We start from the raw sequence: 17916 nt of genomic DNA, 5'->3' as shown, positions 1-17916 counted from the left end.
TGAGTGATGATAGCTGAAATAGAGAAAATATAAAATGCAGATTGAAAACAGCAAGAAATGTTTTTTGAGAAAATGTAATTTGTTAACACCGAGTATAATTTTAATTATTAGGAAATTGTTTCTGGAGGTCTTTATGTGGCAAGTTGCATGGTTTGGAATGGAAGAGAAATATGTATGATAAACAGTTCACATGAGAAGAGAAAAGAAGTATCTGAAACATGGCATTACAGAACAATGCTAAAGATTAGATGGGATAACTAATGAAGAGGTAATGAAATGAGTTGAGGAGAATCTACATTTATGGAACATCTTGACTACACGGAAGGATTGGTTGACAGAACATATCCTGAGGGACCAAGAAATTATCAGTTTGGTAACACAAGTAAGTGGAGGAACAAGACTTGAATACATTCAGGAAGTTCAAATGGACGTAGGTCGGAGTAGTTACACACAGATGGTATGTCATTCATTTGTTTAACATTTTGATATGATCCAATACTTTATTTTGAACAATAGAAAATCCAGGATGTAATAATGACAGTATTATGGAAAGGATAGATTGCTACTCACCATATAGAAGAGATGTTGAGTCACAGACTGTCCCCATCATGTGCTGCACACTCCCACAAGCAGGAATTTACCCCCCCCCCCCATCCCCCCACACACACACCTACCCCACCCCCTCCCTGCCCCAGCCTCCTCCTTACCCTCAACAACCCAGACTGCTTCTCCCATCAGGCGCAGTTACTCACAGTCCAGCATCACCTACCAGAGACAGTACTCATACGTGTGTGAGTTGTGCTCGTGTGAATGTATGTGTCTTGTTTACTTTAGAGGAAGGCCTATAGCCGAAAGCTCATATGTTTAGCAGTCTTTTTGTTGTGCATGTCTATGACTCAACATCTCCTTTACATGGTAAGTAGGAATCCATAATTTTCATTAAATTGTCAATACTTTATTTTAGTGCCACAACACAAATTTTGATTCTCTGACATTTTCACACATTTGAGACAGTGTTTTGCTATTTGTGTGATTTTGTTTCTTCAATAACAATATATAAAAAAAAAAAAGTTGAGTTGTCTCTATAACTTTCACATGCATACTAAAACTTTAATAGAAGAAATGTGTCATGAAGGTTTATTGCCTTCCAGATGACGTGTAATGTTCTATAGTTTAGAAATCACACTACCTAATTTCTCATTTATAAAATTTCAAGTGCAACTACATCTCCAAACATCATCAATAAAGCTCTAATGGTTGAATTCTGGTATGCCACAAATAACAGTAGAAAAATTACACGATACATCTCATCAGAATTACCTTGTGTAAGCTAGGCAATAGGGGAATCATATGCTCTCCTGCAAGTGCCAGGTACATTCCATGTTGTGGATAGAGTAGAATCTCTACCATTTTTTTAAACAATGGAACATTTGAAGTGATATAACAACAATACGAAGCAGGACAGATTTCTACTCTGCCACAGAGAAAAGTAACACTGAAAGTAGACTGTGACAAAGAGAAACAGATTTCTGCAGTGAAGTAGTAGAAAGTATACTGTCACACAAGAATTTTACACATTAAAATCTACAGTACAGTAGTCAGACAGGCAAAAATTGTAGACTGATGAGTTGATAACACACTCAAATAAAGTAAGAACACCACAGAGAATTATAAAAAGAAAGAAACTTGTAGCTCAGTGCCGAAAAGAATGAATGTATTATGAATGCTAGAGGGCTCAAAAGTTACACACCCAAAATCAGTTGAGAAAGAATTAAATGGAAACTTCACTTTCCTAGCTGAAGATCTCAGTAATTTGTACAGGACTAGTCTGAAGTTTCTCCAACAAGTCGGCTGTCTCGGATGTCTCTAAGTATGTTTATAAAAGAAACCGTTACAAAATTACAAGTAAAATCGAATCATTATGCAATAAAATGTCAAGTGGATATAATAGAGGGAAACATTCCACGTGGGAAAAATATATCTAAAAACAAAGATGATGTGGCTTACCGAACGAAAGTGCTGGCAGGTCGATAGACACACAAACAAACACAAACATACACACAAAATTCAAGCTTTCGCAACTCAACGGTTGCTTCGTCAGGAAAGAGGGAAGGAGAGGGAAAGATGAAAGGATGTGGGTTTTAAGGGAGAGGGTAAGAAGTCATTCCAATCCTGGGAGCGGAAAGACTTACCTTAAGGGGAAAAAAGGACAGGTATACACTCGCGCACACACGCACATATCCATCCGCACATACACAGACACAAGTAGACATTTGTAAAGGCAAAGAGTTTGGGCAGAGATGTCAGTCGAGGCGGAAGTACAGAGGCAAAGATGTTGTTGAAAGACAGGTGAGGTATGAACGGCAGCAAATTGAAATTAGAAATTAGCAGAGATTGAGGCCTGGCGGATAACGAGAAGAGACGATATGCTGAAGGGCAAGTTCCCATCTCCGGAGTTCTGACAGGTTGGTGTTAGTGAGAAGTATCCAGATAACCCGGACGGTGTAACACTGTGCCAAGATGTGCTGGCCGTGCACCAAGGCATGTTTAGCCACAGGGTGATCCTCATTACCAACAAACACTGTCTGCCTGTGTCCATTCATGCGAATGGACAGTTTGTTGCTGGTCATTCCCACATAGAAAGCTTCACAGTGTAGGCAGGTCAGTTGGTAAATCACGTGGGTGTTTTCACACGTGGCTCTGCCTTTGATCGTGTACACCTTCCGGGTTACAGGACTGGAGTAGGTGGTGGTGGGAGGGTGCATGGGACAGGTTTTACACCGGGGGCGGTTACAGGGGTAGGGAAGGTGGTTTGGGGATTTCATAGGGATGAACTAAGAGGTTACGAAGGTTAGGTGGACGGCGGAAAGACACTCTTGGTGGAGTGGGGAGGATTTCATGAAGGATGGATCTCATTTCAGGGCACGATTTGAGGAAGTCGTATCCCTGCTGGAGAGCCACATTCAGAGTCTGATTCAGTCCCGGAAAGTATCCTGTCACAAGTGGGGCACTTTTGGGGTTCTTCTGTGGGAGGTTCTGGGTTTGGGGGGGTGAGGAAGTGGCTCTGGTTATTTGCTTCTGTTTCTGTACCAGGTCGGGAGGGTAGTTGCGGGATGCGAAAGCTGTTTTCAGGTTGTTGGTGTAATGGTTCAGGGATTCCGGACTGGAGCAGATTCGTTTGCCACGAAGACCTAGGCTGTAGGGAAGACAACTCACTCACCCTTCACAACCTTTCCAGCAAACCTCAACCTCCTCTCATTGCACACAGACCCAGCCTCTCCCATCTACTCAATCTCCCACTTCCAGCTCCACTCCCCCCAAAACCTCAAAATTCCAATCAACACAATCTGGAACCACAACACCCTAATTCAGTAGTTAACCTTTCCTCCAAACCTCTCTCCCAATCCGAAACCTCTGTCCTATCCAAAGGCCTCACCTTCAGCCCCACTCCCAGATTCAACCAAACAGCCCTTGTCAAAGATTTACTGTCCTACACCCGTACTCTCTGCTGGAAATATCACTTTGCCACGAAGAAAAATGATCCTAATCCTACTCCTAATGATCCAACTCCCCAAGACACTATCCAAATTGAACCCTGCCTGGAACAGTTCCGTCCTCCGTCACAGCGGGACCCACCTCCTCTTCCTCAAAATCACCCTCTCCAAACTTACCAGGAATTTCTGACTTCCAGCCTTGCCTCTCAATCCTTTTTAAAAAACCTTAATCCTACTCCCAACATCACCACTGCTGAAGCCCAGGCTATCCGTGATCTGAAGGCTGACCAATCCATCGTCATTCTTCCGGCGGACAAGGGTTCCACGACCGTGGGTACTTGATCGTCGGGAGTATGTGGCTGAGGGACTGCGTCAGCTTTCAGACAACACTACTTACAAAGTTTGCCAAGGTAATCCCATTCCTGATGTCCAGGTGGAGCTTCAAGGAATCCTCAGAACCTTAGGCCACCTATAAAACCTTTCACCTGACTCCATCAACCTCCTGACCCCACCAACACCCCGCACCCCTACCTTCTACCTAAAATTCACAAACCCAATCATCCCGGCCGCCCCATTGTAGCTGGTTACCAAGCCCCCACAGAACGTATCTCTGCCCACGTAGATCAACACCTTCAACCCATTACATGCAGTCTCCCATCCTTCATCAAAGACACCAACCACTTTCTCGAACGCCTGCAATCCTTACCCAGTCTGTTACCCCCGGAAACCATCCTTGTAACCATTGACGCCACTTCCTTATACACAAATATTCTGCACGTCCAGAGTCTCCCTGCGATGGAGCACTTCCTTTCACGTCGATCACCTGCCACCCTAACTAAAACCTCTTTCCTCATTACCTTAGCCAGCTTCATCCTGACCCACAACTTCTTCACTTTCGAAGGCCAGACATACAAACAATTAAAGGGAACAGCCATGGGTACCAGGATGGCCCTCTCGTACGCCAACCATTCATGGGACGCTTAGAGGAAGCCTTCTTGGTTACCCAGGCCTGCCAACCAAAAGTTTGGTACAGATTTATTGATGACATTTTCATGATCTGGACTCACAATGAAGAAGAACTCCAGAATTTCTTCTCCAACCTCAACTCCTTTGGTTCCATCAGATTCACCTGGTCCTACTCCAAATCCCATGCCACTTTCCTTGATGTTGACCTCCACCTGTCCAATGGCCAGCTTCACACGTCCGTCCACATCAAACCCACCAACAAGCAACAGTACCTCCATTATGACAGCTGCCACCCATTCCACATCAAACGGTCCCTTCCCTACAGCCTAGGTCTTCGTGGCAAACGAATCTGCTCCAGTCCGGAATCCATGAACCATTACACCAACAACCTGAAAACAGCTTTCGCATCCTGCAACTACCCTCCCGACCTGGTACAGAAACAGAAGCAAATAACCAGAGCCACTTCCTCATCTCCTCAAACCCAGAACCTCCCACAGAAGAACCCCAAAAGTGCCCCACTTGTGACAGGATACTTTCCGGGACTGGATCAGACTCTGAATATGGCTCTCCAGCAGGGATACGACTTCCTCAAATCCTGCCCTGAAATGAGATCCACCCTTCATGAAATCCTCCCCACTCCACCAAGAGTGTCTTTCTGCCGTCCACCTAACCTTCGTAACCTCTTAGTTCATCCCTATGAAATCCCCAAACCACCTTCCCTACCCTCTGTCTCCTACCCTTGTAACCACCCCCGGTGTAAAACCTGTCCCATGCACCCTCCCACCACCACCTACTCCAGTCCTGTAACCCGGAAGGTGTACACGATCAAAGGCAGAGCCACGTGTGAAAACACCCACGTGATTTACCAACTGACCTGCCCACACTTGTGAAGCTTTCTATGTGGGAATGACCAGCAACAAACTGTCCATTCGCATGAATGGACACAGGCAGACAGTGTTTGTTGGTAATGAGGATCACCCTGTGGCTGAACATGCCTTGGCGCACGGCCAGCACATCTTGGCACAGTGTTACACCGTCCGGGTTATGTGGGTACTTACCACTAACACCAACCTGTCAGAACTCCGGAGATGGGAACTTGCCCTTCAGCATATCGTCTCTTCTCGTTATCCGCCAGGCCTCAATCTCTGCTAATTTCTAATTTCAATTTGCTGCCGTTCATACCTCACCTGTCTTTCAACAACATCTTTGCCTCTGTACTTCCGCCTCGACTGACATCTCTGCCCAAACTCTTTGCCTTTACAAATGTCTGCTTGTGTCTGTGTATGTGCGGATGGATATGTGCGCGTGTGCGCGAGTGTATACCTGTCCTTTTTTCCCCTTAAGGTAAGTCTTTCCGCTCCCGGGATTGGAATGACTTCTTACCCTCTCCCTTAAAACCCACATCCTTTCATCTTTCCCTCTCCTTCCCTCTTTCCTGACGAAGCAACCGTTGGTTGCGAAAGCTTGAATTTTGTGTGTATGTTTGTGTGTCTATCGACCTGCCACACTTTCGTTCGGTAAGTGACATCATCTTTGTTTTTAGATATAAAATGTCAAGTGGCTTTGATGAAGTACCTGAATTCATAGTAAAAGTTTGTGCTCACTACACAGCTAAATTAATTTTAAAAAATTCTACTAAAACTTTTTTATAACAGGCTCAAAAGTTTCATAAATAAATATTCAACTTTTACCATCCAACAACATGGCTTTAGGAAGTCTAATTCTACATAAACAGCAATTTTTGAATTTGTAGACTGCACTTTAAAATCCCTCGATCAACAAAAATTAGCTGCAAGTATTTTCATAGACCTTTCAAAAGTATTTGATATCCTGGACCATAATATTCCACTCAAGAAATTAGGAAGACGAGGTCTAGCACATAGCTGGTTGTGTTTCTACCTAAAAAAAACTGCAGGCAGAAGGTATCACTTCAGCGTGAGTTCAATACTATGAATGAACCAAGAAACAACTCTTTCTCTTCCAGCAAATTACCAATAAAATATGGTGTATCTCAGGGCTCAATCCTAGGAACGCTACTCTTCTTGAATGTATGAGTCCTCAAAAAGACAGTCCTATTTGATGATTACAACAATATTTTTCTCACTGGATCCTGTCCAAAAACCTTGCAGTCAACAGCAGAAAGTTCTAAGAAAACACTTTCAGAGTGATTCACCAAAAGCAAACTCAGTGTAAATAACGAAATAATTGTATGCGTCAACCTCTGTTAACCTCCACCATCTAGCCAAATGTCTATTCGAGCAAGATTAAAAAATGATCTAGCAAATGTGACAAAATTTTTGGGTCTGTGGGTTAAGTAAGGCTTAAAATGGGATACACATGTAAATAACTTGTCAAAGATACTCTCATCTGTGTGCTACCGCCTAATAATATTGAAGTCCACAACATCCAAAACAACAGTACTTTGTGTTCTGAATGTTCTATGTTTATTCATTTATGAAACTATCTTGTTCATTAGGAACTATCTTTTGAAAACAGGCAAACTACTGCAGAACAAGAATGTACACAATTGCTGTAGCAGAGGGAAAATCAAATTCCAAAACAATGTCTTATCAGAGGACCATAATTAACTGTTAGTCTACACAATAAGATACCAGGGGAAATAAAAATTTCTTTGTAACCAATATTTACAATGTATTAAAAGCATTTCCAATAGAACACTGTTCCTATTCCACAAATTAATTTCCAAATATGTAAAATAAATATTACTTTCCACAAACTTGTTACACTGTTGTAACAGGCAGAGAGGTGCTACTCCAACATGACGTGTCCCCAGGTGGTGGATAAGGGGGGGAGGGGTCCTCACTGGCTTGCCAGTGGACTTGAGTAAAATCAAACAGCTCTCGCAGACCAAACACAAACCCTCTGGATTAACACTCCAGTTGTATCTCGAGCAATCTTCGGAAAGCTCCACCACTCCAACCTTACAAATTTTATGGATTATGAGTGGAAAAGAAAGCAAATTACCCCAGGGAGTAAACTCACTCGACCTCAGGTCACAAGCAGGCATTTCGGATTCCGGGGAGCCTGCACTTTCTGCTCTTGTTTTATCGAAAGAACCTGAGAAACTCAAATTCAAGAAGAAATATAATATAGGAACACTGAACATTAACTCTCTGATTAAAACAGGAAAACATCAAGAACTGACTCAAGCACTTTAACAACATAATATCCTAATTCTGGCAATACAAGAAACTCGCTATATTGATGAAAATTCTTTCGAAATGGGCAATTACAGAATTTATAAAGGAAAACCAGCAGAGTATATCTTTGGAAAATGCCCCCTATTAGGTACAGCCTTTACTGTTACAAGAAATATAAAGGAGTCCGTAACAAATTTCAGCTCTACGTCTAACAGGCTCTCAAAATTGATGATCAAATGTAAAAACAAAATGTATATGCTAGTGAATGCTCGTGCTCCAAACAAATATTGACAACAACAAAAATCCGAACAAAGTACAGACTTTCTGGGAAGAACTATAAGATATGATTCAGAAGATTCCAAAGGAAAATTTCATCATCCTGCTCAGGGATTTTAATGCACAGTTCGACAAGCAGAAGAAATACAAAAACATCATTGGAGAATACCCAGCACATAAGAGGGCAAACAACAATGGAATAAGACTTGTAGAACTCTGCCAAATCTTCAACCTCAAAATTATGATTACAAACTTCAAGAAACACCCCAAGAAGATGAAGACTTGCAAAGCACCAAATCAACTCCTTGAAGAGTTCCAAATTGACCACATAGCCATTTCTAGAAGAGAATTTATGACAATTCAAAATATTAAGGTACAGAAATGAGCCAAAATAGATACGGATCACTTCTTGTTAAGCCTAACATTAAATTAATCCCAAATTCAGGAAGAAATAGTAATAAACCTATGAGAAAGCATTTTGAAATCAGAAATATCGAGGCAGATACTCAAAATTATTTCAAATCAAAACTGCAAGGTGTGCCATGGGATGAAATGAAGTCTCAAATAATGAAAGCTGCAGAAGACACTCTTCCCACCAAAACTAAACAGAAGAATATCTGGCGGAATGAAAAGAGAAATGAAGCTTTGGAAAACATACAAAAGCTTTGGCAAAAATGTAAATCGAATCTGACAGAAAACACAACCTGGGAAGGTTCTGAGAAGGTAGAAAAATAGCCTCCTACACAATCAGAAACAAAAAGAGACTGTATGAAAGAATATCCCTTCAACAAATACGGGTGTACTTCACTCAAAACAAATCCAGATGCAACATTGTAGCACACTATTTCAAAGACCTTCTCAACTGTAAAGCGCCTCCAGAGAAACCGGAATTCAAATCTCCCGAAGAAATCCCTGCACAACCACATCCACCAACTCTAAATGAAGTCCCGCATGCTATAAAATCCCTCAAGAACAACAAATCTTCTGGCGAAGATGGAATCATAGCTGAACCTTTGAAACTAGGTGAGGATAAAGTAGCACTATACCTCGGTACAATTATTAAGGAAATTTGAAGAACCATGAAGATCCCAGAAGATTGGAGGACGGCACTTATACATCCATTTCACAAACAGGGTGACAGATCAGATGTGAACAATTACAGGGGGATTTCCCTTCTATCCGTTCCATACAAGCTCCTTTCCAAGATATAAATAGGAGTGAACCAGTTTTCGATCCACAGATAGGAGAATACCAAGATGGATTTAGGAAAGAGAGGAGCTGTTCGGAGCACATTATTAACCTTAAAAACATAATTAGAACACGTGCTGGTCAACCACATGTTACGACATTTACTGATTTTAGAAAAGCATATGACTCCATAGACAGATAAAGCCTCATTAGAACTCTGGAGGAGTTTGGAATTGACAGAAAAACTAGAGAGATAGTAAAGCAAAACTGACAGATACCAAGTCCAAAGTAATATTTTGAGGCAAGATTTTTGAACCTTTTAAAATCAAAACGGGTTTGAGACAAGGGGATGGACTCTCCCCAATTCTATTCAACATCACTTTGGAAAAGATTATGAGGGAGACACTGGAGGAATACACACAACAAAAAGTAAAGAGAATTTCTTTTGGAGTATCAGTTAAAGGCCTTACGATACATACACTAGCTTTTGCAGATGATATTGCTCTCCTATCCACAAATATAGCAGACGCAATTAAACACACAGAAATCTTACCAAAGCATGCAGCTAAATTTGGTTTACAGATATCACACGAATAAACTACATTCATATCTAACAAATATAAGGAAATCAAAGAATTGCACACAATTATTGGATGCATCGAAAGGGTCAAACACTTTCAATATTTGCGAGGAACAATAACAGATACTGGCATAGAAAAAGAAGCTGTCAAACTTCAAGAAGCTAAACTTAAGAGAGCACACATTTTAACACAGAAGCTTAACAACAAAAAATGCCTATCTTGAAATGCAAAGTTATTACACTACAATACAGTGATGAGAATAGAAGTTCAATATGCAGCAGAAACACTCTCCCTCAAGAACAAAGGACTAATAGATGAGCTCAAGATGAAGGAAAAAGAGTAATTCTGAGGATGATTCTTGGTGGACACAAAAGAAATTGATGAAAAATGGGTTACAGATGAGCAATGAGAAGATCTACCAATTTATTAAACCAGTCACAACGGAAATGAGAAAGAGGAGGCTGGTGTTCTTTGGTAATCTGGTGAGAATGGATGTTGGCAGATTAATGAAGAAAATCTTCAATATAATTCAGCAGAGGAAAACACTCAACTCTTGGTTGCAAGGAATAAAGAAAGACCTCGATGAAATTGGACTCGCAGAAATGGACGCGATGAATAGGGACAAGTACAGAAAGGCAATAAATTAAATCAAGGTTTTTCAGGAGGCTCCAAAAGTGAAGACAAACAAGGAACTAACAGCGGAACATCTGGCAAAAATGGTAGCAGGCAGAAGAGAAAGAAAAGAGTAAACATGAAATAGAATTTGTAACGTGGTTCTTAGTTGTAAATAAATAATAATGAATATTACTTTCAAACTGAATTGTAAGAACGGGTACCTAATTTTAATCTGACTCTTATTTTGCTCATAGTATACATTATTATATCTTTATTTTGCCCTGTCCTTTAACAATTACTTACAAGCTTATGTTACAAGATTATATGTCAATCAATCAATCAATCAATCAATCTCTCTCTCTCTCTCTCTCTCTCTCTCTCTCTCTCTCTCTCTCTCTCTCTCTCTCACACACACACACACAGAAGAGAGAGAGAGAGAGAGAGAGAGAGAGAGAGAGAGAGAGAGAGAGAGTCCTCACTTTCGTCTCTGGGCTTAACAAGATCTCGGTGACGAATTGATTTTCCATTTATGATTACCTTCCTACCACTGCATCCTAAATCCTTTTGAACTGGAACACGACTAATCATAAGACATCAGCACAGGGATGTATTTACAATCTTTCACAAGAAAACTACACGAAGGAAGTAACTGCTGTAGATGTGGCAAAGGCATATGCATAAGTTAAAAATATTTGAAAAGAACGTTTGTGCTGTGGTGTTTAATATAGCAGGAACTTGCAACAGTTATAAACAGGATTGATGTGAAGGTATGGCTACTTCAGTGTAGTATCCGCATCCCTCATACTGTGAACGGTGCAAATAAATCATTGTCGCTTACTGCTGGGTGATGGTCAATGTGCAACCATTAAAAAATTAATTAATTCCATCTGTATTTGCAAAAGGAACTGATTTCTTACTTTTTTGTAAAATACATATTTTCTCACTTTCATTCATTTTCTGAAGAAACCTGAAGACGATGTACCAAAATTCAATCATATGTTATAGTGTCTTGGTAGCAGCTCTGTGCGCTGTGGCATTCTCACATGGACTAGTGTCACCAACAAAATCAGCGTTGTTCCAAACAATGTATGTTGAATTAAATACAGTCTGTCCAGCAATTTGAGTGATGGAAGTTAGTTGGTCACTGCATTGAGATTTACTACAAAACTTCAAGAATGTCCAGGACACCTAACGTTGTCTCCAGAAAATAAGTTACTTATCCGGCATCAGAATCTGATAAAGTTAACAAAATCACAAATTAAAGACTTAAGAATTACCACTGAACTTACAATGGTGTATAGTACTCAAGTGAAGCTTATGAGTTACAAAAATGTGACTTGTATGTTTACATTCCTCCAGTGACAATATTGTTTTGGAAGGGATTATACCTGCAGTCCTCACACCCCACCCCCACCCTCAGGGTAGCACAAATTAAGCTATGTCAAACAATTAATAATAGTTAAAAAGAGGTTAAAATTGCTAGTAATAATGGCTGCAAAAATGTCAGTACTTGAGATGCCTGTTGTTCTAGGAGTATACTGTAACTACACTATTTAACATACTCCTCATATGAAGAGTTTCTTGAAGATTGTGACCAAAACATTAAAAACCAAGCAAATATTTTTCTTGAAATTACCTGATAGGCACGACTACGTTCCAGAGGTACGTGTGTGGGAACAAGGCCACTAAAGACGAGATAAGTGCCTGCCAAGACTTTTCGGCGTACATAAGGAATCACATTTTTCAAGTCTGGCATTTCACCTGGTGATTCGTCATACAGTTCATAAAAGGAGCGATGTATGGTCTTGAGTATCTCTTCAAGATATATCAAATAATCATCATCATCCTCCACTTCTGTTAGTTCATCATCTCCATTGGCACCTGCCGTACTATCAGGTTTCTCCTCCTCTTTGTCTGAAACACCTGATTTTTCAGCAGCTTCCTCTTCTTTCTTTAATGGCTCTGCATTTGGCTGTTTATTTTCTCCCTCTTTGGCTGACCCAATATTTTTTTCTTCTTTCTTCAACTGTTTATCCACCCTTGACAAGTTCTTATTTTTCTTTTGCTCATTTTCTTTCTTCTGGTCTGGCTTTTTCTCTGCTTTCTCCTGCAAATCTGATGTAGAACTCAGTCTGTTAGCCAATTCACATTCAGTTTCATTACCTAAGCTTGACTTTCCTGTAGTAATTTCACTTGCAGTTGCTTCCGTACATTCCATTTGAGAATTATTTACTGCAGGACTACTTTTTTTATTAATGTGATTCTGTATACTTTCCTTCCCAGGCAGGGTATTTTTAAAACCATCTTTCTCTTCCTTACTATCAGCTACTACACACGTTTTGTTCAAATTATTTTCTTCACCTTCTACAAGCTTATTCGACTCTGAGGCAGAACCATTTCCTTTGGTATCACTCTCCATTTCAGTTGCAGGTTTAGCACCTGCACAGAAAAAAGAATCAGCTGACTGGAAATACAAATGCACAAAACAGTCTGTGATATGCTAAGAAACTATTGTTACCTACCTGATTTTCTAAAATCGTGGCCACTTTTATCATCATTTTCACATTTTGCTAGACCTGGAGGGGCATTTATATCCCCCGTGTGTTGGAAAAAGTGGTATGGCTTGACGTGGATTAAATTAGGAGCAAAATTCCAAACATCTTCTCGGTCATCAATGATACACACCAAATTGTCACCACAGGGAAAAAGTGCCCTGAAACATTGCATCTTGCATCAATAAACTAGAAGAAGACCTCAAAACAGTAACAGATTATAGCTAATTTGGTTCAGACTAATGAGCAAACACTGGACACAGACAAAAAGAACAGTGTCCATTATTATAATAATGTAATCAGAACATAATGTGACCCTCTGTTACCCAGTAATTACAGCAGTGAAGAAATTTGCAGCAATATTCAGAGCTCAACAAAATTTTTGTAGATACAGACAATGATTTTGTTTTCTATGTTTTGGTGGAGTTTTGCCATTAATGTAATTTTAATTCTGAAAATATGAAAATTAGAGAGCATGTACAGCAAAAAGAGATTTTCATTATTAACTCTATCCTGAAATATATTTATACCTTACATTTTTTTCACATATCTTCTCTTCATGTTTTTAACAACCTGCAAAATGTTTAAGGTGGCATGCCACTGTACAAATTTCTCCTGTCTCCACTGCATAAATTTCTTCTCAGCCCTCCCTCTTCTTTTTTAATTTTTTAAAACTTTTTTGAGAGGGTTACAACTGTACATTAATTTTTGGAATGACATATAATCACAAGTAGGTAGGTCAGATTAACAGGTCAAAAGGGAAATTGAGAACCTGTTTTTCTCAAAGGAAGTCATTGAGAATGAATGAGATGTGTGCAGCTGCGCTATCATGATGAGGGTGCCAGCCTTTTTTGTTATTCTGTCAACAAATTTGTCCATAAAATTTTCCTAAATACTGCTCAAAAAGAATCACTGAATAACTTCCACTGTATGTTTTTTTATGATATTAAAACGTGAAATAAAAATAAATTGTCAGCATATTAGCACTGACTTTGACTGAAAACAACACATCCAGTTTGCAACAAAACAAACAGGGAGTGACAAACGTCACTGCAAAGACCACTATCGTGTTATGCACTCACAAGATATTAGCAATTATAAGTGCACGAGAAGTTTGGAACGTCTTTACTGTACCTAGCAGCTTAGTGCACCACTGATCATGACAGTTCCTTTGATTGCTATCTAAGCGAGGGAACAAACATCTTTCAATTCCAAAGTAAAACATTCACTCTGCAGTAGGGGCCACATAATTATGAAATTTCCTACCACACTGAAATTGTAAGATAGAGTGAGACCCGGGCCCTTTCTTCAAAGTTAAGTCCAGCATTGCATGCAGAACAACTTATTTGACATTTGGAGAACAGGAAAGAGAGAGAGAGAGAGAGAGAGAGAGAGAGAGAGAGGTGTTGGCAAAATAAAAGCTTTGAGTGTGGGCATAGGGTGGACAGCTCAGTATTAATCTGTGAGCAAACTTCAAAACAGTGAAAATTCCACAACAGAGCGAAATATTCATTCTGGAAACTCACTCTATGCTGTGGCGACACCATTTCTATACAGTATTCTTTCTTCTGGGAGTGCTGGCCCAAAAATGTACGTAGGAGAGCTTCTGTGAAGCATGAGACATCTACTGACAGTACTGAAGCTGTGAGGGTAGGTTTTGAATTGTGCCTGAGTAGCTCACAGTCACTAAGAACACTAACCATCAAAGGTAAGGCACCCAGTTTGAGTCCCAGTCCAGCACACAATTTTAATCTCTCAGAATGTTTTATCACTCAGTTTGTATTCATTTCATTTGTTAGAATGCACTGGCAGTACCCATAAGACAGTCAATCCTGCAACCATCATAATCATAGCTATCTTCCAAGCACCAAGCTCCTACTTGGTTTAAAGCCTATTCACTAAAAGCCTCCTTTAATTGAAATTTTTTTCTCCATTTGCAAAAAAAAAGAAAAAAAAAAAAAAAGGAAAAAAAAAAAAAAAAAAAAACCTTAACCAAGTCCTTTACTCATCCAAGCTGTAACAGCCACTTTAGGTCACTACCACATTCTGCAGTTACCACAATATATATCACCCCAAAATTTCTATATATTATTTCAACCACTCGCTGTAACACTGAAATCAAACTAGTTCCTTTTGTTCCACTTGGATCATGTGCCCTGCTGTCTGCTATACAAAATGTGTATTTGATATTATATGTTTCTTCCAGTAAAAATAACTCCTGAAAGACACTCTTTTACACTTGTATAATGGGTGGCTACCTTACCGAGTACCTGCTTTTTGTTGCTTTGTCAGTTTTCCCCTTTGTCCAGCTTGCTTCTTTTGTCCCCACTGAGTGTTATTCTCACCCTCTCTCTCTTCTGTTCTCATTCTCATAGTACAAGAAGAATCAAACATATATCTTAAGCTGGAACTGCAGTAATTAATGTTACTCAAATATGGGTTACTTCCTTTGAAGTTACTGGATAAATATTTGATACAGCTGCTGTTCTAAAGGAGTTACTACCCAAACTACTTCCCTACAGACCCAGCCTATGAACTTCCAAACACTCCTACACACTCGACAATTGTGCCAACAGTCTGAACATACCATATTTACCCAAGTGTAATACGACCCTGGTTGCAAGACAACCCCATTTTTCTCAACAGGCTTCTTGAGATAAATTTATTTTTAACAAGTTCTGACTAATCAAAATCAGGAACTGTTTTATTGACAAAGTATCTTCCCAAAAAGTTAACATTATACCTATTCTAAATTTATCAGACAATGGAAAATCCAGGATGGAATGTAGCAATATTATGACAAGAAAAGTTGCTACTCACCATATAGCAGAGGCAACTGAAATCGCATGTGTGTTTTTATTGTTGACAAAGGCTATAGGCCGAAAGCTTTAAGTGTGCTTTTGTTGTGCCTATCTGCGACTTAGCATCTCCGCTATATGTTGGGTAGCAACTTTCCTTCTCATAACATTATTGTAAATTTATGATGTTTATTGATTGCTACATTTTGGTAATAAAAGGAGAAACAGAATAAATGAAGAGAAATGGTTTTCATCAATCTGCGGACCGTTTTCTTTTCAACATTTTTCACTCACTAACCCTGTCATCCGAGGAACCACTACTTTTTAATCATCGTCATTCTATTAGCATACCTGTAAAACTTATATCTTATTGGTCACAAATATCTGGCTGTATCTTCCGAATATGTTGCAAGTTTTGTAGTTGTGGTGACTATGGGACCAGACAACATAGCTGCTTTTATGTGAATACATTTCAGATTTCGCTTCTTGCTGACATGAGGATGGTGCAATGACTCTTACTTCCAAACTTATCATCCACTCATTGCTTTCTCATTGTCTATGTAGAACAAGCTGCTGACACACCCCCTTTCATTCCCATCGTACGTCACAGTGAGTGTTGACAATATTGCAGCACTTGAGTAAGCTACTGGCCCCTATCTAGACTTTTACTGTCTCCTGCAGGAATGAATACTACTGCTGAGTATTTGTCAACTTTCAAGTCAATTCAATTCTGAGTACAAATGGATTCAGACGACCTTCAGTTTAAATGTGGTAGGTGTTCTTAAATCACCAAAGTATGCGGTATATGTTCCCAAGGTTGGCAATATGACACAATTTGCTGCTTGCTCACTATTCCCCTACCCTCACTCATCAAGGTCTCAGTCAAAGTGGTATCACTGTTCCCCCTCCAACCCATCCGCAGTGCTGTGCTTGAGTGAGTGCAAAACGAACTGCAATATCTTTTAGCGTGCAAATCATATGTAACAATATAAACTAATACATAAATAAAACATCACAATTACATTTCAGTCCAATGTTTGAGCTTTCACTCATCCCATGATCTACTAACTTCTGTTGATACTACCTGTATGAGGGATCTTGCCACAGTAATTCATTCTCGTGACAAAGTCATTTTAATACACTTTATTTCATTTGCAAGACATTTCACTCTGGATTAATTTTTTTCCTTGTTTCATCTTAATGTTACCATTTAATGCCAATTAAAAGCTGGTAATGTTTTTACCCAGATTCTAATATGTGAATAGCTACCAAATTTCTCATTTGCAACTCACTTAGTAAATCAATACAGTCTCTCGTAATCAAATAAAGTAATGATCAGGGTTCAGAATCAATTAATGTTTTTTCAAAGACAACATTTCCATTTTTGAATGTCACCTTTACTTAAAATGCAGCATTAATGTTTGTACATGGTATCCATACATATATGAGAACTTTTATTGCAAACCTGTTCAAACACAAAAAGAGTTTGTAAGGTAATAGAATTTAATGCCACTTCCTCTGTTGTTTCACAAAATTGTCAAATTTTAAGCAGAGTAATAGAATGTTGTTGTGGCTGTTCATCGTTTCTCAGATACCCCTTGCATATGATACCTTGCATTAATGCTGCGTGATCAAATGTTGCACGACTGTTCGAGCAATGTTGATACTGTACTGTATTAAGCAGTTCTGTCCTCACGAATTCTTCAAAATAAATCTGCCTGTGACTCATACATTCTCTATTAAACAACATAAAATTGTTAACCTCGGCAGCAATAATTTAATCTGAGAATATAAGACAATACTGTATTTTTTTAATGAATATATCTGGGAAAAAACCTCATCTTATAATTGTGTAAATACAGCAAGTACGAACTGTAGATCTCTCATATTTGTGACTGGAAATTACCAAGTCCTATAGACCACTGCTCCATGTACGAATGGAAAAAAAAACAGTATTCGGCATCTATCAAATGAATTTTCCATGACAAGAGCAACAAGAACATTAGTGTATTTCAGAACTTACAGATTAATAATTCAATAATTTGTAGTCAGATCTGTTGCTTGAGGTACACACAAGATTAGACAAACTAGCCGAGAACAATTTCTTAGACATTGATCATAATAATCATACATTTATAGCATGAATTATGAAATATATCACATAATATATTAAGTTAATATTCCTTCACTGTTTGGCACACCATCCTCATGTCTGTAAACATTAAGTTAACTTTGACATCATTCTTCAGAGAAGTGGAATTAATGATACTCTTGTTCAATTCTGG

General features: G+C 39.2%; 1 protein-coding gene across 1 annotated transcript in view; it reads right to left on the bottom strand.

Moving 5' to 3' along the window:
* The window catches only part of LOC126191272 (RNA polymerase II subunit A C-terminal domain phosphatase), a 94936-nt gene that overhangs the window by 32395 nt on the left and 44625 nt on the right, over positions 1 to 17916 (bottom strand). Inside the window, exons 5-6 of the mRNA XM_049932081.1 lie at positions 12804 to 12994; positions 11918 to 12720 (exon numbers count right to left, since the gene is read on the bottom strand). Coding sequence (XP_049788038.1) covers positions 11918 to 12720; positions 12804 to 12994 — 994 coding nt within the window. The remainder of the gene's footprint in view (positions 1 to 11917; positions 12721 to 12803; positions 12995 to 17916) is intronic.

Source organism: Schistocerca cancellata, chromosome 6, assembly GCF_023864275.1.
Source record: "Schistocerca cancellata isolate TAMUIC-IGC-003103 chromosome 6, iqSchCanc2.1, whole genome shotgun sequence".
Taxonomy (NCBI): domain Eukaryota; kingdom Metazoa; phylum Arthropoda; class Insecta; order Orthoptera; family Acrididae; genus Schistocerca; species Schistocerca cancellata.
The sequence above is the reverse complement of the archived record's forward strand: the minus strand, read 5'-3'. Positions and strand labels throughout refer to the sequence as shown.